General features: G+C 51.2%; 2 protein-coding genes across 2 annotated transcripts in view; one reads left to right on the top strand and one right to left on the bottom strand.

Annotated features, from left to right (window-relative positions):
* LOC119394579 (collagen alpha-1(II) chain) overlaps positions 1 to 24009 on the bottom strand; it is a gene marked incomplete in the record, with an annotated part of 1710759 nt that overhangs the window by 35853 nt on the left and 1650897 nt on the right.
* LOC125758674 (uncharacterized) lies at positions 9262 to 10329 on the top strand. Its single transcript, XM_049416114.1, has one exon. The coding sequence runs from the start codon at positions 9262 to 9264 to the stop codon at positions 10327 to 10329; it is 1068 nt and encodes a 355-aa protein (XP_049272071.1).

Raw genomic sequence — 24009 nt, 5'->3', positions numbered from 1 at the left:
TGTGTGTATGTGTGTGCGCGCGCGTGTGTGTGTGCTCGTGCGCGTGTGCTCGCGTGTGTGCGCGCGTGTGTGTGTGTGCGCTCGCGCGTGCGTGTGTGTGCGCTTGTGTGTATGTGTGTGTGTGTGCGCGCGTGCGTGTGTGTGTGCATGTGTGCGTGTGCTTTTTGCTTTAGTCGGCTCAGTGCCTCGGGTCTTCAACGTGATCACGTATCAACCCAACCAGACGGGCTTCCGTCAGACTTCAAACTTCTGCGTGTTGACCTAACTTGAAACCTTACCATAAATATATGCTGAAGTCATCTTCATTCCATAGTTGCACTCATGCAGATCACAATGTACGGCATTCAGAATTCAGATAATTCATGCTCATGCTTACGCTGCTGTAAGAGTTGGGTCGAGTCAGAAAAATAAGTTGTCATGCTTTTACGCATTGTTGCCGGCAGTATTTGCTCTGCGTCGCTCGATTACGTCTAAATGCGTCGCTATCGAAACGGGGCAGCTGAGAATATGTTACGCGATAAGCGATACGCTGTGGCTTAACGATTTTCAGATAGCACGAATGCCAGCAATCGTGCAACGTAGGAGTTCAAAGGGAGACATGGTCAGTGTGGTTGGTATGTCTTTCGATGTCCTTAGTTCCTTGGCGATAAAAATTTGTTCTCCGGCACTGAGATAACTTTTTTTTTGTGTTCTCGTTCTGTTCTAGGGTGCAAGCAACGTGTCATTGTGGTTAGAAAAAATGAATCAGTATACATGTGATTTAACTGTCAAAGCCGGAATGTTTAAAGGTACGTAGACAACACAAATGATTTTTTCCCGCCATAATAAATGTGTTGCGTTGGAACTGTTTACAGCATACATCCCGCCCAAGGCATGCTGGGATGATCTACTATCAGGCAGCTTGGAAGCTTCCAGACGCCGATATGCCTTACGTTCGGTGCAGCCGAGGTTGTGAACTGTCAAGTGGAAGATGCCCCTTGAGGAAAACAATTAGGTACGAGCATATTCAAGCTCTACGTGAAATGCCGAGTATGGTCACTGAAAATTGTAAATTGTAATATTTCTGTTTCTAATCGCCTGCTGTCGTGTTTCTGCTACTAAACTGTCACTTACATTATTGTATTGCTGACTTTTGTGCTAAACAGATGTCAATTGCATTTGGTATTAACGTGCGATTTAAATAAGATTTTTGTTTTCCGATAAACGTATTGCACAGGATAGTAGATTTGAGGAACGCTTATGTAGTGGTCAAGTAACACCCTTTTTTTTTGGGGGGGGGGGTGGAGTATGTGTCTCACATTACATGTTATCGGCAGTTGTGTGCAAAGTGGCAGTAACCGTTGGAATAGTGTAAAATAACGGTCCTCTCCTTTTAGGATCGACTGTCCAGCGTGGAGATTGCGGAATCAGCAGCTGACATATTGACTGATGAAACATGATGGTGCGTGCAGCAAGAGAGGGTTTGACTGCAGATCCTGACCACCTGCTCCTGTAAATTTGTACCAACCACAGGCGAAAACAAGGGGAAACGCTTTGAATACTTGCGGTCTTCTATCAGCTAGACAAGTCCCTGAAGCTATAAATCAATAAACTGATGTATTCTGCTTTGGAGGTATAAAGCAATGAAATATGAATTCTTTTCGAATGGTTGATGTTTTTTTTCTTCAGAAAATTTCTTGGGAGCACGCACAACCCGAGCAACAAAAGTAAAGGACTGACAATCACCCTCTTTTTGGCTGCCCTCTGGGTTTCATCTGTCCTGCTTATGTGCAAAGTACCAGCAGTTGTGGTATGCCGCACACATTAGTGTACTTAAGGAGAAGTACGACGCTGATCACGTATTATTTGCAGGGGGCTCCACTCAGTATGACCGCTCTATCCGTGGCCCACCGACCCAGGTGTCGCCTAACAATGGGTATGTGCGTCTTTTTTCTTTCGATCTTCTTTCTGCGACGCATTTCGGACCACTCGCTACGCACATGATCGGCCCAGCCAAGTGTCGTCTAGCAAGAGAAGCGTGGCTCTTCCTTTAGGGCTTCTTTCTGTGCACGCCTAATCTTTTGTACTTCTTTCTGCGGCTTTATTATGCAGCGTACAAATATGTACACAGAGTAATGAGAACTTTCACGGCGGTGTCATATGGCCTGCCCTGTCCTGAATACACACGCTGGAGCTTTGGAATAATTCTGGTACATGTCTGCTTAGAGCACAACAGTTGCGGTGTCCGTGGCAAGAGATGTACGCTTCCCTCATCGCAAGGAATAGCACAAAACAATTTCCTTTGGAGTTGGCTTAGAGCTTGCATGCATCATAACGTCACACCTTCGCCCACAAGCATCGTGTTGTTCAAATGTGGTCTGCCACTAAAACGATAAATAAGAAGGGCAGGTGATTGACAGATATTCCTAATCATGAGTTGTGCCATGTGTATCAGACAAGTATCCTCTCTTGATCCAATTAAGTAGATGTTTAAGCATTACAATTTCTATCTCTCGAGAAAACCGCGTTGCGGCTCTTTGTATGCGCTCTTGGTATTATTGTATTTTTGCGTATGCATACATTTGCTTTTACTGCGTCTTTATATCATTCAGCATTCGTATATAATATGCACATACGTACCAGCCAGCTATACTTATTAAGCGATGATTTCAGACAGTTCTTTGGGTTTTGCGAGAAGTACGTAAAACTGACTAAACGTGGCGTATGGCGAACGGTTTGTATATCAATTTTGAATATGCTCTACGCCGTGAGGAGCAGTGTTAATTCTCCGCGCACTTCTTTACGGCCTTCAGCAGCTTCCCTGCTTTGTCAACCTCACATTTTGTCAGTATCCACGTTTCCATTGCTGATCCCACATTTGAAGGTGAACAAAATCGCAAATAGCCCTGTAACAAATAGACGGCTGGTATTTATTATCGGATAACACATAGTTTGATAAGCACGAATAACACAGTCAATGAAAGTGCACGAGCAGCAGAAAAATAATTGAAGTGTTATAATCACGACAGCCTATGCTTAAACTGCATAGAAGTTGGACCAAGAGAGGATGGCCTGACACGTATATCATGATACTGTTATAAAATCTCTGGTCTTCACTGATATTGACGGGTCGACCACATTTTAATAATAATCGCGGTTCATCATTACTGTAGTGCATGCTAACTCCAAGTCGCCTCGAATATGCGAATGTTTTGTTAGCTGCCTCTTTCTAATGAGCGAAGGCGACGCGTTTGGCCTTGGTCACCGCAATTGTCACGTTCTATAAGCAGTCATGCACTTGAATGATTACAATGCGCCATCGCGTGTGTTCCGAGAAGCACCTTCCATTTGACACCTTCCGCAAAGGTTCGCGTTTCTCAGCGTACGTATATGGACGGTGTATTAAAACCGCACAAGGAAGCGCGGAAAAACACGAGGCATGCGCAGCACGAAGTGCGAAAGAGTGGAAGGCTGTGCTTCCGTTGCTGTGGCACAACTGGCTGATCCAAGCATGTGATGAGCGTAACCTCCTGGAATGCGTCGAAGAAAGAAGAGCGAAGGAAAGAAGAGGCGCAGAGCGGTGGCCGTATAAAATCTCCTGGAAGCCGTTTTGTGTAAACAGTATACCGTGTACTGTACAACGTAACCTCTATTTTTACGTGATGTGGCCGCATAAAATCTCCTGCAAGCCGTTTTGTGTAAACAATATACCGTGTACTGTACAACGTAACCTCTATTTTTACGTGAGAATGCTCGATACTATGAACGGGTACTAAAGGTTACTAGATAACTTCTATTTTATAAGTACACAAATTTGTGAAAATGTGCACCTTTAGTAAACGTTACCGTGCTTAGAGTGTAACACATGCACGGTGCCCATAGCAACGGCGCCGAGCGAGCGTGCTCAAGGCTCGAAGTCCGCGTTGACGTCGGGTAGTGTTTACTGTGCTCGCGCCGAATGCGGTCCTTGAAGAACGATGTTTTTTCATCGCCACGGACCACAAGCCGTTGACGTTTGCCATCAACTCTGCAAGATGCAAGTTTTCGCCCCGTGAGAGTCGTCACCTCGCTTCCATCGCGGAATTCACAACCGATGTTCGGCATGTGCAGGGATCTGCGAATGCTGCAGCCAACGCGCTCCCTCGCCTGACAGATTCCGTATCTTGCGCCGCGGCGCCGGCCACTGTAGACTTCAGCGCCCTAGCGTCAGCGCAAGCAGAAGACGAATGTGCCATGGGACAATCGAGTTTCGTGAAGTTACCTTCCGTCTTGCACCATTCGGATCTTGTGCGACATGTCTAGCGGAAACCCTCGACCAGTTGTTCTGAGCGATTTCCATCGCGCTGCTTTTGACTCCTTGCATACCCTCTCTCACCCTGGCAACCTCTATGCTCAACACCTTATCACCCAGTGTTTTCTCTGGCCGGGAATTAACAAAGACGTTCGTGCTTGGACCCGTGGTTGTTGGAGTACCAGCAATCCTAGGTTTATCATCATACATGCTCTTCGTACGGCTCCTTCACACCGCCTTCGGAGCGTTTCGATAAAATTCATCTCGACACCCTAAGACCACGGCCTCCATCGGATGAAAGCACCTACCTCCTGACATGCGTTGACCATTTTACTCGGTGTTTCCCATTCCCGACATAAGAAGCGAAACAATCGCTAAAGTTTTTGTATCCGGTTGGGTGTCACGCTTCGGCGTTCCCTCTACAATCACCTCCGATCGCGGTCGACAGCTCAAGTCTGCTCTTTTCAAGAAGCTCATGGTTTTGCTGGGAAGTTCGCGGATTCGGACAACAGCATACCACCCCAATGCTAACGACATGGTCGAGCGTTTTCACCGGATCCTGAAAGCATCCTTAAAGGCGCAACCCGACACGGTCAACTGGACAGATTCCCTGCCACTTGTATTGCTTAGCCTTAGGATGACGTTAAAGCAAGACATCAAATGTACACCTGCCGACCTGCCCTATGGTTCACCGCACCACCTTCCTGGAGAATATTCGCGACGACCTGCTCAACCGACGCAATTACAACGGGGACGGCCGCCTGTGACTACTAGTAATACCCCGCAGTCTGCGTTCTGACATACTATGCAAGTCGTTCCACTCTGATCCGCAGTGTGCACACTCTGGGGCATCGAAAACCTACCGAAGCATCCGCCAATGGTACTTTTGGCCAGGGATGTACCGCTACGTGCAGAAGTTCGTTCGCTCCTGCAGCGATTGTCAGCGCCGCAAATCTTCAACGCACCGGTCGCCGGCAGGTCTGGAACCTCTACCTTGCCCTGACCGACTGTTTGGACACGTTGGCTTCGATTTGTATGGGCCACTTCCTCTGACGTCCGCTGGTAACCGCTGGGTCATCGTCGCTGTAGACCACCTCGGGCAATACGCTGACACTGCCGCCCTCCTTGCGGCTACAGCGCGCGAAGTATGCCTCCTTCCTGCTCCACCGATTCATGCTGCGTCATGGTCCACCCCAGGAGCTGCTCAGTGATCGAGGCCGTGTCTTCTTGTCGGAAGTCGTCGTAGCAATTCTCAAAGAATGCAACGTTGTTCACCGCAAGACTACTGGTTACCACCCGCAGACGAATGGCCTCACCGAACGCTTTCGCCGCACGCTCGGCGACATGCTCTCGATGTACGTCACCGCCGACCACACAAATTGGGATGCAATTCTGCCATTCGTCACGTACGCCTACAATATCGCCCCTCAGAGCACTACTGCTTTCTCGCCCTTTTTCTTATTGTACGGCAGGCACTCGTCGCACACAATTGACAGAAGCCGGATCCTACAAGCCGGATCGATCTGAATGTCTGCCTATTTCTGCCACAGTCAGACTTGCTGAGGAGTGTCGCGAACTCTCCAAGACCTTCACTACGCATAACCAAGAGCGGCAGAAGAGCATTCGCGGTGGGACCACCACCAATTCTGCGCCCACTTTCCTCCCTGGAGCATTCGCATGGCTCTCGGTCCCTATCACTGCAACTGACCTCCCTTCCAAACTACTGCCCAAGTACGAAGGCCTCTACCGTGTCGTGGAACGCACATCCTCGGTACCTGATCGAACCCATGGAACTGCAAAGACGTTTATTAGCCGACTCTCGGCGACGATGAACGACAGCGATAGACAAGGCGGGGCCGACTCTTCCAGTCTTGCAGGCGGCCAACTCTTGCAGTAGTCTTGCGGGCGAAGTGCCCAACGGGCGAGACGGCCTGAGGGGTCCTTCAACGACGACAGCCAGCACTGTGCATGATGGTCGGTGACAACACCAAATGGGCGACCATACAAATAAGGTCGAAACTTCGTAGGAGCCCAGATGATTGCCAGGCGTTCTTTCTCCGTGATGGTGTAGTTGGTCTCGGCTTTAGTAAGCATACGGCTTGCATATGCCACGACATATTCTGGGAACCCAGGTTTGCGCTGCGCAAGGACAGCGCCGAGGCCAACACCGCTGGCGTCCGTGTGTACCTCTGTAGGGGCCGTAGGGTCGTGGTGGCGTAGTATGGGAGGAGGCGTCAACAAACGACCGAGCTTTGCGAAAGCGTCGCCACAATCTGACGACCAGGAATGGAGGGGCTCGTCACTTCCGACGAGTTTCGTCAGTGGCGATATGTTAGTCGCGAACTTTCGAATGAAGCGCCGAAGTAGGAGCATAATCCTACCAAACCGCGCAGTTCTTTGACGGGCGTAGGTTTGGGGAACTCTGTCACGGCCCGAAGCTTGGCTGGATCAGGGAGAATTCCGTCCTTCGACACGATGTATCCTAGCATCGTCAGCTGCCGTGCTGCAAATCGGCACTTCTTTAGATTCAGTTGTAGCCCGGTCTCGCTCAAACGCGTCAAAACATACCGCAGGCTTTGAAGATTAGTGGATAAGTCCGGGGCGAAAACGACGACGTCGTCGAGATAGCATAGGCACGTGTGTCATTTCAAGTTGCGCAGAACGGTATCCATCATGCGCTCAAAGGTCGCGGGCGCTTTGCACAGCCCAAACGGTATGACGTTGAATTCGTACAAGCCATCCGGCGCGATAAAGGCTGTCTTCGGTCGAGTGTCATCAGCCATGGGGACTTGCGAGTACCCTGAGCGCAAATCGAGCGATGAAAAGAATTCTGCTCCTTGCAGGCTGTCAATGGCGTCGTCTATTCGAGGTAGGGGATAAACGTCCTTACGGGTGATCTTATTCAGTCGTCGGTAGTCCACACAGAACCGCACAGAGCCGTCCTTCTTCGCAACAAGAACGACAGGAGACGCCCACGGACTGTTTGAGGGTCGAATAACGTCGCGGCGAAGCATGTCTTCGACTTACTCGTTAATTACCCGACGCTCTGCTGGCGATACGCGATATGGACGTTCCGCAGTGGTCGTTGGGCGCCAGTGTCGATGTGATGCTTGACAACAGACGTGCGGACGAGAGACGTTTGCGCGACATCGAACGAAGAACAAAATTCTTCCAACAGGCATAGAAGCTGGGAACGCTCGACCGATGTAAGGTTGTCAGCAATCGAGGAACCAAATACATCAGCGGCCGACGAAGCAATGTGGAAACAGCACTGAGCGGACGGGAGCTGGCGCAGTGCGTGTCACCCGGTGCGTCCATAACTTCTGCGTCTTCGAGGGCTTCCGCTCTGCCGAGACATTCCCCTCGCACCAATGTAGCAATGTACGGGGATGGGCTCGTAACGAAAATATCGGTGTCGCCTTGAGTGATTTGCACGGTCGCAAATGGCATCAGCAACCCTTTCCTATTCAAAACGCGGTCAGATGGAGAAAGGTGTTCAACGGTGTCACCGAGACCAGTACAATAGACTGACACAGCCGTTGACGAGTTTTCAGGAAGTGTGGCGTCGTCTTTGACGAGTACCTTGGTCGCAGCCGGTGGACTGTCCGCCGGCGCCAAATCTGGGAATGGTGAGAGCTCTATTTCGGCTGGTGCGCACCGAATTACGGCGTCGGGACGGGCGAGAAAATCCCATCCCAGGATGACGTCGTGAGAGCATGAAGAAATTATGATGAATTCGACGGCGTACAGAGCGTCCTGAATCAAGAAACGGTTTGTGCACACCGCTGCCGGGTGAATACTTTGGGCGCTGGCTGTACGGAAGGAGAGCCCGGAAAGTGCCGTGGTCACTTTTCGTAGCGGCCACGGCAGCTCCACTGTCTACAAAGGCCGATGTGCGCACACCATCTACAAACACGTCTACTACGTTTGATGGGCTTTGCTCACGGCTTTGGCAGTTCGATAGCGTCGCAGCCCTTGCCTCTTGGACTGGGACGACTAGTTTTCCTGGTCTCGTGCGACCGGACGAGGCCGAATCGGCGACAGTGATCGGCGGCGGGGGAACGGTGACCGGCGGGTAGATGGAGCTGGGCGTGCCGTCGGTGACATAGGCGGCGGGGGGGTCGTAATAAGGGCGGCTGGACTGGTTGGTGACAGTTGATCCAACTCGAGGCGGCTGCACGCGGTTGCAATAGCGGGAGACGTGACCAGCGCAACCGCACGCAAAGCAGATGGGACGGTTGCCGGAAGTGCGTCATCAGCTTGCCGGTCAATGCTTTGCATTTTCCGACTACACCGACACCGACAAGCGCAAAAAAAGAAGCTTTCGGCTCAATCAGTCTGTTTTGTTTTGTTTTTTTTATGTCAGTTCAGTCATTCAGTCAGTCAGTCAGTCCAGTCAGTCAGTCAGTCAGTCAGTCAGTCAGTCAGTCAGTCAGTCAGTCAGTCAGTCAGTCAGTCAGTCAGTCAGTCAGTCAGTCAGTCAGTCAGTCAGTCAGTCAGTCAGTCAGTCAGTTCAGTTCAGTTCAGTCAATTAAATAGAGGCGGCTAAGAGTGTAGCTGTCGTCGATGTCGCTACCGCTACCATGTGTACATCTCCTAACCAGAGTAGTATGCCTTTGTTCCCAGGCCACCGGTACCTGGGTCCCGGGAATCCACAGCGCAACGGAGCTCCGGTGGACGAGGACGACGGCATAGCCAAGTCACACGACGAAGCCTACGAGCGGGCCACGAGCCACGAGGACGTCTTTGCTGCTGATCAGGCATCTGCGGCTCTCTTCTTGAACGACTTTAGACGCACGGGTAACTGGCACTCCGCATTAGGTGCACTTGGTCTGGGCACGAAGAATATTGTGGAACAATACGTCTTGGGCCGTAGTCTCTATGGAATGCCAGGAGATAGACGGAAACGTGCACATAACGGGGAATCAGATACAGCAGACGCAAAGCGATACCGGCCTGACTCAACTACCGGCGACGCGCAAGGTGCGCAGATGTCGCAGCAGATGCACTCAGACGCCCCCACCCGTCCAGGCGGAGCAGGAGTTGGAGGTGACGGTGAAAATTCGACAGAGTTCGTTCAGCAGATTTTGCGCGTACCTCGCGACCACGGAGTGGTCACAGTCTTCCGTGACAGCAAAATACTCACCACATGGGCCTACGCAATGCTGAAGACCAATTTAGTTTATGACACCGAGAAAACGTTTCCAGGAGTTCTGACTAGCCTGTCAAGCTTGCCAGTGGACCGGCCGTATGTTTACATTCCTCACGGCACCTACCTTATCCTACCAGCTCACACAAGAGCTGTTAGCTGCTCTGTCAAGGTAACCCCTCATGGTTTACGCACGCCATGGAAGACTGGCTCTTCGGTTGTCCAACCCGTCAACTCTGACATGCTAGTTTATGGCCTTAGCTCCGTCGGACTGAACCACTACTTGGATACCGGCATGTGTCGTGTGAAGAAAGGCGAGACAAACAACCCGATGAAGCCACAGTCTTATTTACCATTTCAGGAGAAGGACCACTCGGATCTGGCTAAGAGCTACTGGGGTCTAAAGATCACACCCGGAAACGAGGATCACGATGGCGATGACGAAAAGAGCATACCTGCGTGCATGGGTGTACCACGTCACAACTTTGCTTACGACTTTATTCACATTGACAAGGCAAGTCCCCGCTTGACCAAGTTCGTAAACCAGTTTCCGTTCAAAGGTCACGTGGGCACACCTATAGTCAACTATGAGTACCAGTTTGGAAGTGACGCATGGCTAAAGATGGGTCCAACTTATAACGCGGGAAACGACTTGCTAACTCGTACACACCTTGGCCTGCCTGCTGACGTTGTATCCTACACCACTAGCAACATGTCAAACAACGAATCGTACGAGCAAAAGCCAGATACCAACATCACTATGCGGCTTCGACCCGACGATATGCACACACGCCACGTGAAGTTTGGACCCTATGGAAAATACTTACTTCACCCGAGGTTTAAAAACGATGGCGCACTCAACTATTCAACCAAGTTTGAGTTTTGTGGTATTGGCAGTAAGCAAGTCTAACAAGGACGACCCAGGCAGTACTGAAACGTTTCAAGACATTGCCGCCTTTTTTCAAATTGACACAGAACTGGTGGTTCACTCTGACGTAGACACCATAGTTGCCGACAGTGTTACTTTACCCTCGAACGTGGGGCCTTACTTGCGTCACTCCAACGAAAACATCAAAGCAAGTTACAACAGCCTCACACGTCACGGACGTCCAGTCAACCTCGCTCGCACGGAGTCCGAAGTTACCGAACACAAGGCAGAGCTGCAGAAGATGGCGCAAGCTCAAATTAATGCATCAAAAGAAGTTGCTTCAAGAACCCTACGCTCGGTACCATTTTTCCCGCAATAGATCGTTCTGTTTAATAAAAGCAAAATAAAAAAGCACAACTTTTGTTTCGTTTCTTATTTACTTCACAATGCTGCGCCGTTGTCGTTGTCGTCGAAGTCTAAGAAGGGATATATTTAAATATATATATATATATATATACTTTTTCTGAGCGGAACTACAACGACAACGACATACAAAAAAAATAAAGCCATGTCGTTGTCGTCGAAGCCTAAGAAGAGATATATTTAAATATATATATTCAAATGGGGGTGTTTTGCTTCAAGCAGGTCTACACGTTGCGTCGCGGAAGGCTTCTTGCAAGTCAGGTCAGGTTACCAGCGAGCGCGAGCGCGAGCGACAACCACAGCCACCGATTGTCGTCTTTCTCTTTCACAACAGCAGAGCGTCTGTCATTCGCATTCAGTACAATTATTCCCCGCGCAATAAGGAGCCATCCTGGCGACCTAGGGGCCAGAAAACACAGGAGGATCATAGCACTGTTTGAGTCTGGACACGTGAACGATTTCCTGGCCACGGCGGCGATGGTCAGAAGATGGTTCCAGTGGCTCGATGAGGTAGTTCACCGGCGAAGTCTGCTGAAGTACACGATATGGACCGTGGAACTTGGGGACCAGCTTGGAGGAAAGGCCAGTAGTAGTACACGGCACACGCAGCCAAACGAGCGAGCCAGGAGCGTAGGTAGTAGTACTAGTGGACGCGTCGTGGTGGTGCTTCTGGCGCCCCTGGTCTTGTGTTGTGAATGTGCGTGCGAGTTGGCGGCATTCTTCAGCATATGTAGCTGCTTGGGATAGAGTTGTGGACTCTGAGGCATCGGGTCGGTACAAAAGAATAGTGTCCATAGTACAAGAAGGCTCGCGTCCGCAAAGTAGGAAAAAAGGGGAGAACCCAGTAGTGCTTTGAATGGCGGTATTATAAGCGAAAGTAATAAACGGTAGTACGCGATCCCAATTGGAGTGGTCTGACGAGATGTACATAGACAGCATGTCGCCGAGAGTGCGGTTAAAGCGTTCCGTCATCCCATTGGTTTGAGGATGATAGGCGCTTGTGGTGCGGTGGACGACGCGGCACTCACGCAGCAATGCTGTGATCACGTCTGAGAGAAACACACGACCGCGATCACTCAGCAACTCTCGAGGGGCGCCATGACGAAGGACGAGATTGTGGAGAATAAAAGTGGCAACGTCCTTTGCTGTCGACGAAGGAATGGGTGAAGTTTCGGCGTACCGTGTGAGGTGGTCGACGGCAACGATTATCCAACGGTTACCGTCTGCAGTGCTGGGAAGGGGTCCGTAGATGTCGAGGCCGACGCGGTCGAACGGTCGGGCAGGGCACGGCAAAGGTAACAAGGCACCGGCGGCGTGTTGAGGGGGAGTCTTGCGCCTCTGGCATGTGGAACATGCCCGAACGTACTGTCGAATGAAACGGTACATGCCACGCCAGTAATACCGAAGCCTGATCCGAGAATAAGTTTTAAGGAAACCTGCGTGGCCGCATTGTGGGTCGTCGTGGAACGTCGAACAAATTTCAGACCGGAGGTGACGCGGAATGACGAGTAACCACTTACGGCCGCCGGGTGTGTAATTTCGGCGGTACAGCACGTCTTCGCGAGTGGTGAAGTGCTCGGCTTGCCGACGCAATGTCCGAGAAGATGGAGAAGGGGTCCGACCAGACAGAATGTCTAGAATGCAAGCAAGCCAAGGGTCCTTGCGTTGCTCAGAGGGCATGTCGGAGATGGTGAGGGCGGTGGTATCACAGGTAGTAGGTGGGAAGCTGGCAGAGTCAGGAGACAGGGGTGAACGGGAGAGGGCGTCTGCGTCCGAATGCTTGCGGCCAGAGCGATACACCACGCGGATATCGTATTCTTGGAGCCGTAACGCCCATCGGGCGAGGCGACCACTTGGATCCTTTAGTGACGACAACCAGCACAGGGCATGGTGGTCAGTCACGACGTCAAATGGGCGTCCGTACACGTAAGGCCGAAATTTCTCAATCGCCCAAATAATGGCAAGGCATTCCTTTTCAGTGACAGAGTAGTTGCTTTCGGCTTTGGTAAGAGTTCGGCTTGCGTAGGCAACGACGTACTCTTGGAAGCCATCTTTCCGTTGCGCAAGAATAGCGCCTAGCCCGACACCACTAGCGTCTGTGTGGATCTCAGTGGGTGCAGATGGGTCGAAGTGTCGCAGAATAGGAGGTGACGTGAGGATGCGGCGCAGTTCGTCGAAAGCGTCGTCACAAGGGGGAGACCACGCCGAAAGATCACTAGAGCCAGCGAGGAGCTTGGTCAAAGGAGCGATGATGGTAGCGAAATTGCGGACAAAGCGCCGGAAATAGGAACAAAGGCCGATGAAGCTTCGGAGCTGTTTCATGGTAGTTGGTTTTGGGAACGCGGAAACAGCTGTAAGTTTGGTGGGGTCGGAAAGAATACCGTCCTTCGAAACCACATGCCCTAGAATCGTAAGCTGCCGAGCGGCGAAGTGGCACTTCTTCAGGTTCAGTTGCAGTCCCGCAGCGGAGAGGCAAGCAAGAACTTGCTCGAGGCGGGTTAAATGGGACGCGAAATCGGTAGAAAAGATGACAATGTCGTCTAAATAACAAAGGCAAATATTCCATTTGAGGCCTCGAAGGATCGTGTCCATCATACGCTCGAAAGTAGCAGGCGCGTTGCAGAGGCCGAAGGGCATGACTGTGAATTCGTAAAGGCCGTCGGGCGTAACAAAAGCCGTTTTTTTCGCGATCGGCCTCGGCCATGGGCACCTGCCAGTAGCCAGAGCGCAGATCTAAGGAAGAGAAGAATTCTGCTCCCTGTAGGCAGTCTAGGGCATCGTCGATGCGCGGCAGAGGATAGACATCCTTGCGCGTGATACGGTTGAGACGGCGGTAGTCCACGCAGAACCTGATGGATCCGTCCTTTTTCTTCACCAGGACAACTGGAGAGGCCCAGGGACTGCTGGACGGCTGGATTATTCCACGCTTGAGCATATCGTCTACCTGTTGATCAATGACACGACGTTCGGAAGATGACACACGGTATGGACGCTGTCGCAATGGTGCATGTTGACCGGTATCAATACGGTGGAAAACTGCTGACGTTCGACCCAAAGAAGGCTGGTTGTGGTCGAAGGAGGCTCGAAAACGCTGGAGGAGTTGGACAAGCTGTTTCTGCTGCACAGGCGTAAGGTGGGAATCGACAGCTTTGCAGAATACGTCGATAGGATCAGCTGTGTCAGTTGCAGAAGTGATGGCACAAGGCAGAAGTGATGCCGTGTCTCCAAGCGTTGTATCGTCGAAAATGTCAGCAAAAGTAGTGAGGCTCCCAGACATTCGCCGCGTAGTAGGAGCGACGGGCAAGCAGAGACGTTGCATGCGTAAAGTGCCGCAGAACCATTGCAAAATTTGATGACGGCAAACGGGAGGACGAAGGTTCGGTGACGCGCACTCGTTACAGATGGTTGAAACAAAACAGTAGAGTTAGTGGCAGCAGGCGAAAACACAGGCACTAGGACGGCGGACAAAGGCGCGATGTGGACGTCAGCTGCGGCAAACACTTTAGGGGGACTGCGGTCGTCGAGGTCAGGGCACGGATTCGACAACGTCAGTTCAGCACGAGCGCAGTCTACGAGGGCCTGATGGGTTGAAAGAAAATCCCATCCTAGAATGACGTCGTAGGATGATCGCGGAAGAACGACAAACTTGACGGCATACCGAACATCTTGAATCACAACACGAGCTGTGCACTGAGCCGAAGGCGTGATGTAATGCGATGTCGCTGTACGCAGGGCAAGATTCGTAAGCGGCGTGGTCACCTTTCTCAAACTGCGGCACAATTTCTCACTAATGACAGAAACGACGGCTCCTGTGTCGACAAGTGCACGTACGGCGATACCTTCGACTACTATATCAATTTCGTTGGGCGGATGAAGAGGTCTTGAAGAGTTCGACGACAGCGCAGTTCTTGCCACCGGAACTGCGGCTGTCAGTTTTCCTCTCGTGCGGGGCTAGGTCGGCGAAGCATCGGGGAGATGGATCGGCGACGGGGCGAAGACGAACGGCGTGAGTCGAAAGGGCGTCGAGGGGAAAACGAGTCAGCGACAGCCGAAGAAAGTCGTTGGGAATGCTGGGCAGCCTGATAATTGGCGGAAGCCACACCGTCTTGAGACTGGAAGCTGCGACGTCGACAGTAGCGGGCTATATGCCCCGCAAAACCGCACGCGAAACATATCGGCCGATTATCAAAGGTGCGCCATGGGCTGACGACAGAAGGTCCGGACGGCGAAGTAGGATGGGGTACCACAGTGCGTGTGGGCGGCGGCGTCGTGTAGAAGGATCCGGTGGCCCGGTAGGCGCCAGAAACAGATGGAGCCTGTGGTCTGGCAGCGACGGCCGCGTAGGTCAGCGGTGTAGTGGCAGGCGGTGATGGTGGTAGTGCATGCGCGACTTGCGCCTGAATGACCTGACGAAGACGTGGTTCCAATGGTGTCGCTGGTTCAGGTATTTGGGCGACAAGGGAAAGTTGACGGGCAACTTCCTCACGGATGAACTGCTTGATCTGTGGCAGTAAAACGGTGTGATCAGCAGCGACGTCATCGACAAGGGCGGAAACCTCAGCTGTAGCCTCGGCAGCATGGCGCGTCGAGACACGCTGTTTTCGCAACTCGTCGTACGACTGACAGAGTTGGACCACATCGGCGACAGTCTGAGGGTTGCGAGCGACAAGCATCTGAAACGTGTCGTCGTCGACTCCTTTCATGATGTGCTTTATCTTGTCCATTTCGGCGAGAGACGGGTCGACGCGCTTGCAGAGGGACAAGACATCTTCGATATAGCTCGTAAACGTCTCGTCCCGGCGCTGGACTCGGCTACGCAAACGCTGTTCCGCGCGAAGCCGGCGCACGGCGGGACGACCGAAGACCTCTGTGATGGTTGCCTTAAAGGTCGACCAGTTGGTGATGTCAGCCTCATGGTTTTTAAACCACAGGCTGGCCACATCAGCTAGGTAAAAGCGCACGTTGGTGAGCTTGTCGCAGTCGTCCCATTTGTTGGAAGCGCTTACGAGTTCATACTCAACGATCCAATCCTCGACGTCGTGCTCGTCGTTGCCGTGAAATACGGGCGGGTCGCGTTGCCGTGGCACACCAGTACAGAAGACTGTCGTTGTGGTGGCAGCAGCTTGCGAAGGGCCAGGAGCAGTCATGTTGAAAGGTGATGGTAGTGTCCGATTGCGAAGTTCCAGGATGATGGGAACCCCGGCTCCTCCACCACTTCAAATGGGGGTGTTTTGCTTCAAGCAGGTCTACACGTTGCGTCGCGGAAGGCTTCTTGCAAGTCAGGTCAGGTTACCAGCGAGCGCGAGCGCGAGCGACAACCACAGCCACCGATTGTCGTCTTTCTCTTTCACAACAGCAGAGCGTCTGTCATTCGCATTCAGTACAATATATATATATATATATATATATATATATATATATATATATATATATATATATATATATATATATATATACTTTTTCTGAGTGGAACTACAACGACAACGACATACAAGGAAAATACGTGTTTAAAAAGCGCCTTTGTTGTAGAAGAAAAAAAAACTCATTTATATTCAACTGAGCGCCATGCAGGAGATGGAGAATAACTAACTAGTTGTCGCGCAATCGTAACTAGTTCTAGACGGGTTTTTACACTAATTATAAAGGGCTTCCAAGGCCGCCGCGAGGGGTATATAAAGAGGTATGCAGCAGCTCAGAACTCACAGTCTTCAACAGGCTGTCCACTCAGGAGGACCTCAAGCGGACACTCAAGACGCCTTCGGTGAGACTTTTTTTTCGGTTAGCTATGCTATATTCTGAATTCTTGCATTTTTCTGCTTTTTAATAGAGACCATGGCAGAATCACGCAAACGTCAGCTTGACGATCAATAAACAGAAGATGAGGTACCCCTATATTACCATTTGGAATTATTTGTTGGTGACGTCATCTATATTCCCAGGGACAAACTACAAAGTTTATTGGTTCGAGCGACGAGAACAGTACCTATGACATTAATGAAACCCTGGCGGCATTTGCAGAACCTGATCGAGGCGTGGGAGAAGTATCAGACCCAAACGTGTCCGAACCAGGAACAGGGGTTGGAGGAGATGGAAAAAGTTTACAACCCCCTCCACGCTGGGCACTGCAGCTACAGTCAGTTCCAAAACGAAGAAAGCTTGTGCATGATGTGTTTCCCGCTCGAGACGACGGAGAGGCTGAGACAATTTGTCACGACATTATCAGAGGATTCGAGCAAGGGCCCACCCAGTACAGAATCGCTGCCGTCGCACTCCACACACGAGGAACTACACTCCCACACGTCCACGTCTTACACGACTGCAGCTGGAGCAATGGCACATGCCGATGTGTTATCTTTGCTGGCTTCGTCAGACGACCAAATCGCTTGTCAATTTGGTCTACGAGCGCCAGTGCATGGGACCTCTACCATCTCGTCAAGTATTTCAATAGTGAGCGCCGAGTATTGGAATACATTAAAATGGGAGGAAATGATTGGGGTCGCGACGTTAGAAATGAAGTTTTGGGACAACTCGAAGGTTCTGGACACGAGCCCGGGCGTGTTTTGGAAATACTGTACCCGAAACTTCCGCATTCAGTTGCATGTGACGACGCCCATGGAGGTCAGACGAGCGGTGGAGACACTGACGAGGTACGCACAAGAACGGGTGCAAAGTGCCGAAAACGTTCAAAAGGAGCGTCGGAAGAATCCATCTACGACTTGCTACGCGAAAACCCCGTATCGCCGTTGACAAACATTGTGCGCACCCCCAAGTGGCTGGCAGACCCGGTGTTTCGGTTCATTCGCCTGGACGACAAGCGCCTCCAACGAGCTATCCAGGTGTTTACTGACGAAATGTGCTCGTACACCACCTTAGACTTTATTGAAATGTACCAGCACACCCAGCCTCTCTTTGATGCCCCACACGGTGACCTCGCTACCTTTTACATGGATGTGCCCGCGTCATTTGATGCCATGATGGAACTATTAAACTTTCAGTTTAATGGCATCACGAGGAAGTGTCGGCCTTTATAAACAACTTATATAGCCTGGTCGAGAATGCGGTCCCCAAGAAAAACTTTATGGAGATTGTGTCCCCTCCGAGTGCAGGAAAAACTTTTTTTTTGACCCCGTTATTTCCTTTTACATTAACCGCGGTACGATCCGTAACTTTAACCGCTACACTAGCTTTCCACTTCAGGACACCGTGGGCCGTCGCATCCTGGTGTGGAACGAGCCAAACTGTGAGTCGTCTGCTTTTGATACTGTTAAAAAAAATTTTGGCGGTGACGTAGATTCGGTGGCGGTCAAGTACTCGGCTGATCAGACCATTTCCAGGACACCCGTCATTGTGCTCTCGAACAACGAGGTGTTTCCAGCAGGGGCGTAGCCAGAAATTTTTTTCGGGGGGGGTTCAACCATACTTTATGTATGTTCGTGCGTGCGTTTGTATGTGTGCGTGCCTATATACGCAAGCAAAACTGAAAAATTTCGGGGGGGGGGGGGTTTGAACCCCCCCAACCCCCCCCCCCCCCCCCCTTGGCTACGCCCCTGGTTTCCAGATGACGAGGCCTTCAACCACCGCATGTGGCGCTACAAGTGGCGAGCGTGTCCTCCTTGGAGTGTTAGTCAGCGCCAATCGCAGCCATTGCGGCGAGTGTGGAACACTCTTTTTCTGCCTTTTCTGGCGTCACGTAGCACGTGATCCTTTTACGAGCTGGCAGCTGACCAATAATCCCTCGCATACTACCTGAAGGCATCAAGTCTGCCAGAACGAGACCCTTGGTATGAAAGAAGGAAAGAAGATGACTATTAAGGGCTCGTTTTTCTTTGTTAGACACAATATTAATGAGAACTAACAGACAATAACGCCAAGGAAAGTATAGGGGGTGTTATGTGTAGTTCTCGGCGAGTGAGACGGAGTGGTCCGACGTGGCCGACAAGCCAGCGAGATCGGCGTCGCGTGATGGAGGTCGACGCGTCATCAGCCGCTGCCGGCGCTGCTCCTCGTAGCTCTGGCACAGTGTAATGATCTCTGCCATATTGCGAGGGTTTTGGGCGAGCAGCATGGTGAAGGCATCGTCGTCGATACCTTTCATAACGTTCCGGATCTTGTCGGACCCAGACATTGTCGCACTGGCTTTCTTGCACAAGTCGAGCACGTCTTCAATGTAGCTCGTGAAAGACTCGCCGACCTGCTGGGCTCGTTGACGTAAATGCTATTCGGCTACCAGCTTGCGAGGTAGAAAACCAGGTTGCTCAGTTTGCCTGCCTCGTCCCATTTATTGGGGACGTTCACACACTCGTAAATCGCGAGCCAGTCTTCGACGTCGGTGCCATCCGCGCCGGTGAAAACAGGAGGGTCGCGGATGCGGGGGACACTTGGACATGCCGTCCGCGCAAGAGGAGGCGTTTGCTGGGTGGCGTCTTGAGTCATGGTAGAAGGCACGGTACGGGATCGAGGCTCCAAGGGCATCGAATGCGGACCGTAGTTGTTCAAAGGCCACAGCACCTCCACCAAATTGCAAAGAAGTTTATTAGCGGACTCTCGGCGACGATGCAGAGCAGCGACAGACAAGGCGGGGCCGACTCTCCGCAAGAGGGGCGTGCTCTCAGAGAAGAGGATGACCCACTAGAAGGCGCTCGAGAGGACGACCTATTACTGACTACGAACGCTTCGCTACAGAACCATCTTCGGACATGCGCCATCGAGGGCGCGACATTGTCAACGTGGAGCGCCTGAAGCCCTACCATGACCCGCTCATAGGAACAAGCTGCTAGGTCACCAGGCGGCTCCCTTTTCGTACCCTGAGTAATTGCAGCGAATCGTTCGAACTCAGTAAAGGGTCGTCCTCTAGAGCGCCTTCTAGTTGATCGTCCTGTTCTCTGAGAGCACGCCCCTCTTGCAGACAGTCGGCGCCACCTTGACTGTCGCTGCCGTGCATCATCACCGAGTGTCCGCTAATAAACGTCTTTACAGTATTACGATTCATGGTGCGTATCGCCTCGCATATTTCCATCGCCTTGTGAACTTTCTTGAGTTCCTGGATAGCTACTAAAGAATTCTAAAGTACTGTAGGCAGTTTAGAGGTGGCATCTCGCACTGTGTGATGGCTGGCTTGAAGTTTCATTACTAGAGGAATGGCTTCTGCAGATAAATATTGCTGGTGACCACTGATGAAATTGTGCGTAGTACTCAATATTAATGCCCTCCCACCGTCTTGCAGGATAGTTGTTTTTGTTGGGGTTTTAACATCCCAAAACCAAGATATGATTATCAGGGGCGCCTTAGTGGAAGGCTCCGGAAATATCTACCGCCTGGGGTTCTTTAACGTGCACCTAAATATAAGTACACGGGCCTCAAGCATTTTCGCCTCCATCGAAAATGCGGCCACCGCGGGCGGGATTCGACCCTGCGACCTTCGGGTCAGCAGTCGAGCACTATAACCATTAGACCACCGTAGCGGGTTTCGCGGGATAGCAGCATCTGTATAGACTTTGTAGGTGTTAGCGCATGATGATTCGATGAAAGGGCGTTCGTCAATAATATTACCTGTTGTATCGCTGCGTCGTAACTTCGTTGGCTAATTAGATGTGATGGTACTGAATTTCCAGGAAGGCATTTTATCGGGTTGGTTGGCAATGCGAGAGCCACGTTGAAAGTGGGCATGCAACGCAGCAAGAACCTGAACCAGTTCCTCTTTTATTCACGTGCATTTACTGTTTGTGAGATTAGCTCTGCAATTGTATTGAGTTGTGCATGTTCCTGCAAAGTTAGTACCGGAGTGGTGCGGCGTAACGCTGTTATTGTGCGTATTGCATCACGGTTAATAGCCTTCAACTGTGCCAGCTGTGCCAAAGTCAACCGTTGAAATTTCGCCTGGTATAGAACTCTTGGCTGCAGAACTGCGCCCACGAGCCGTCTAGCTACGTCAGCACGAGCTCTCGCTGCTTTTGATGCACTGCGACAAATCAGATAACGCAATTTTGCGGAACTCGGTCTTACTTTGCGGAGCCAGTGCGTGCGCATCAATACCGGGCCGGTGAATATGAACACCCAGTATGCGGACCTCCGAAGCCTCAGGAATTGTCAATGGACAAAGCGTAAATGTAAAAGGGCACTGCGTGATTTTTCTGCGTCCTACCATTTTAGCCACCACAACATAGCCTAATTTTTCGGCGGAAATGTCGAACCCTGCGTTCCGACCGTAGTTTCACTGTACATCAAAGGCTTCCTGAAGCTGTTGAGTTTGTCTTTAGACATCTTTATGCACAGAACACAAAGTCATATCATGAGCATATATTATAGACCCGACGTCTGAAATACGGTGTAGTTGCCAAGCTGATGTATTAGAGCAACAAGGGTTGAAAGTTGGGCGAGTTGGTGCGGGAACATCTTAAGAAAAAACTGCGCAGCAGGACGAGACACCAAGAAAGAACTAACGAGAACGAGCGCAGACTCACAACTAGTTTATTGAAAACCGTGTCAACCTTAAAAAGCCGCAGCATAGGTGATGCGTCACAAACATATGAACATATGCAGTTTAGTTAACCATAGGATGGAACGCGATAGCAGGAAGCAGAGCAATGAATGTCATGTACGGCATGAGAATAAATATGTACCATGCAAGGTAGGCATTTTTTATTAGGTCCCCTTAACGTGCGGCAAATCGTACATCGGAGAAAGCGATAGATGCATCAACGTCAGACTAAGAGAGCACGAGCGGTCATTTTCCTGTACCCCGGGCTTGCATTTGCCCGCGCACTGCGGAGTGCGTGGTTGTGAACCCGTTTTTAATGACGCGAAAGTAGTGTCCAGGGATAGTAGATACTTGGGCCGCAAGATAATACAGGCCTTCCACATCAGAGGAAAGGGTGAAAGATGTGTCAGCGCTCCCTCTATTAGTTTGTCCGACAAGGAGTTCGATTATCTGCGGTCCACGTACTATCATTAACTAGGCGGCAGTGATGGTCAATTGGAAATCTTTGACCGGTGTTGTTTATTGGTTACGCGGATTGACGTGTTTTTCCGTTGTTTGTGACACATCACCTTTGCTGCGGCTTTTTAAGGTTGACACGGTTTTCAATAAACTAGTTGTGAGTCTGCGCTCGTTTTCGTCAGTTCTTTCTTGGTGTCTCGTCCTGCTGCGCAGTTTTTTCTTAAGATATTAAAGTAACGTTGAACAGAAGAGGAGCCAAAATGGAACCTTGTGGGACACGTCTTTTCGACGTGAAGCAACCTTCTTGCTTTCCCTCTACTCTTATCGCAAAGGTGTGGCTATGAAGAAAGGAGTAAATAAATCTTATGACTGGCGGCGGAAGTACGAGCTCGATCAGGTTGACAATTATGACTTCATGGTCTGTATTGTCATAAGCGTTTCTAATGTCGGTTGAACTACCATGCGTAGAGTGTGACTGCGTGTTGAAACCTGGAAATGTCCTCCGACAGGATAGAAAGCCCGTCTTCACTTTCCAAATGAGAACGGAGTCCGATTTGAGCCGGGTGGTATTTGTTATGTCGTTCAGGCCACCGGGAAACATGTGTGGCCAGCATCGCTTCAGCGAGCTTGCACAGTTGTAGTCAGCGAAATTGGGCGTAAATCTTGCAGGTTATTTGACGACTTTCCTTGTATTGGAATCGCGACAACAACTGAATGTTTCCAACCAGATGGGACGTCCCCAGTATACAATACTTCATTAATAGCCTGAAGAAGTGCGTCAAAAGCAGCACCTTCGTAACCTTCCTAAGGAATAGCGTCGGGACCAGAGCTGCTCCTTTGTCCAGGGTCAGCACCCTTTCAGCGTTCGTCCTCCGACGCTGGGACGTAGAACCGGAGACTGGACGAGCCTGGCCAGCGCCAGATGAAGAACAGCCTGGCCACCGCCAGACGATGAGAAGCCTGGCCAACGCCAGACGACGAGCAGCTTGGTCAACGCCAGACGATGGTTGACGCTCGGGTACACGGCCAGGTGGGTGCCCGCAGCGGCCTTGCCTCAGGAACTCAGCCGCCACCCCCGCGCCCTGGTCGCCTGCTTGCCTCCGTCGCGTCCCGGCCACGTCTGCCCCGTTCTTCCTTCGGGCTTCTTCCAAACCAGCGTGGGGGCCTCTCATTGGTCGGAACTCCACCCGCCTCGTCTGCCCATCGTCTTCTTCGCCGAATACACCGCGAAAGCGCGCGTCCGCACAATCGGTCGTCGTCGTCGTCTTTCTTGCGCCGGCGCAATCGCGCACTTTTAAAATCACACACTAGTTGCACTCGCGCACTTCAGAAAACACGCACTTCACTTATCACACCGCCACTGCGGCATTCCAGGACCCAACCATCACGGAAGATCTGGAGCGTGTGTTCAAGGTACATTGCGTACAAAGCAGGTACCATAGCGTGATGGTTCAACAATGTAAATCTGGCATCAGTAATGATATTTTGCACTTGAAATCCTCTTCGGGAGTCAGTTTTGAATCTCCATTCTGTATGTGGACCACAGAGTTCTCCACTTACAAGAATACGAATCCCCGCGTACGTAGAGCGAAAATTCGCTATGGATCCCAAGTTTAAACGTGTGGGCTGCGGTCAGGTACAAAGACTAGAATGACGGGAGTCTTCAATGGTAGTGTCAGGACGCCGACAAATTCATGCTTGTCACTACACCATGGTTCTATAATAATCACTGCATGAGGATTATACGATTACATGTACTGCGGCTTTTCCCGGAGCTGAAGCCGTCGTGGTAGCATGTTGACGGCTAATAGACGAGTTATGATTGCCGCAAACGGTAGCAAAAGTGGAAAGGTCTTTGACGAAATCGTCGGCCGATTCCCTCGCGTCCTGGCCAGTAAAGGCTGGAATGTCCAGCGGCGTCGTCAGGGCTACGGGCCGCATGCGCGCGTGACCTCCGCGCGTGGCGGCACTCACAAGGGCTCGAGAATGGGCGTGAGTTCTTCCGAAGAAGCTTTGAGGCCATCACGAAATGTTAAGGTTGCTCACAACCGGTCGCACCTCAATGTCCATGACCACTGGGGCGGGGTCCTTCCCGTTGGGTGCTAGTTGTGGGGTTCTGGACGGCGACTGGCCCGGATTCTCTCAGGGATGAAGCCGCAGATAGAACAAGACACGTCTTTATTCGTGGAAGCCTAGGCCGCGACTACCTGTAAGCGGCCGCTGAGCGCTAGCTGCGATCGCTCCATCATTCATCGTTCTCGTGTTCTATGGCCAATGCGCTCGTAACCGCCGCTCCTATAATGTATAAATAAAAAAAAACAAGCGCGCGAGGTATTACTTCATAAGCAGCCCGTTCGCTGCGA

This window comes from Rhipicephalus sanguineus, chromosome 5, assembly GCF_013339695.2.
Source record: "Rhipicephalus sanguineus isolate Rsan-2018 chromosome 5, BIME_Rsan_1.4, whole genome shotgun sequence".
Lineage (NCBI taxonomy): Eukaryota > Metazoa > Arthropoda > Arachnida > Ixodida > Ixodidae > Rhipicephalus > Rhipicephalus sanguineus.
The sequence above is the reverse complement of the archived record's forward strand: the minus strand, read 5'-3'. Positions and strand labels throughout refer to the sequence as shown.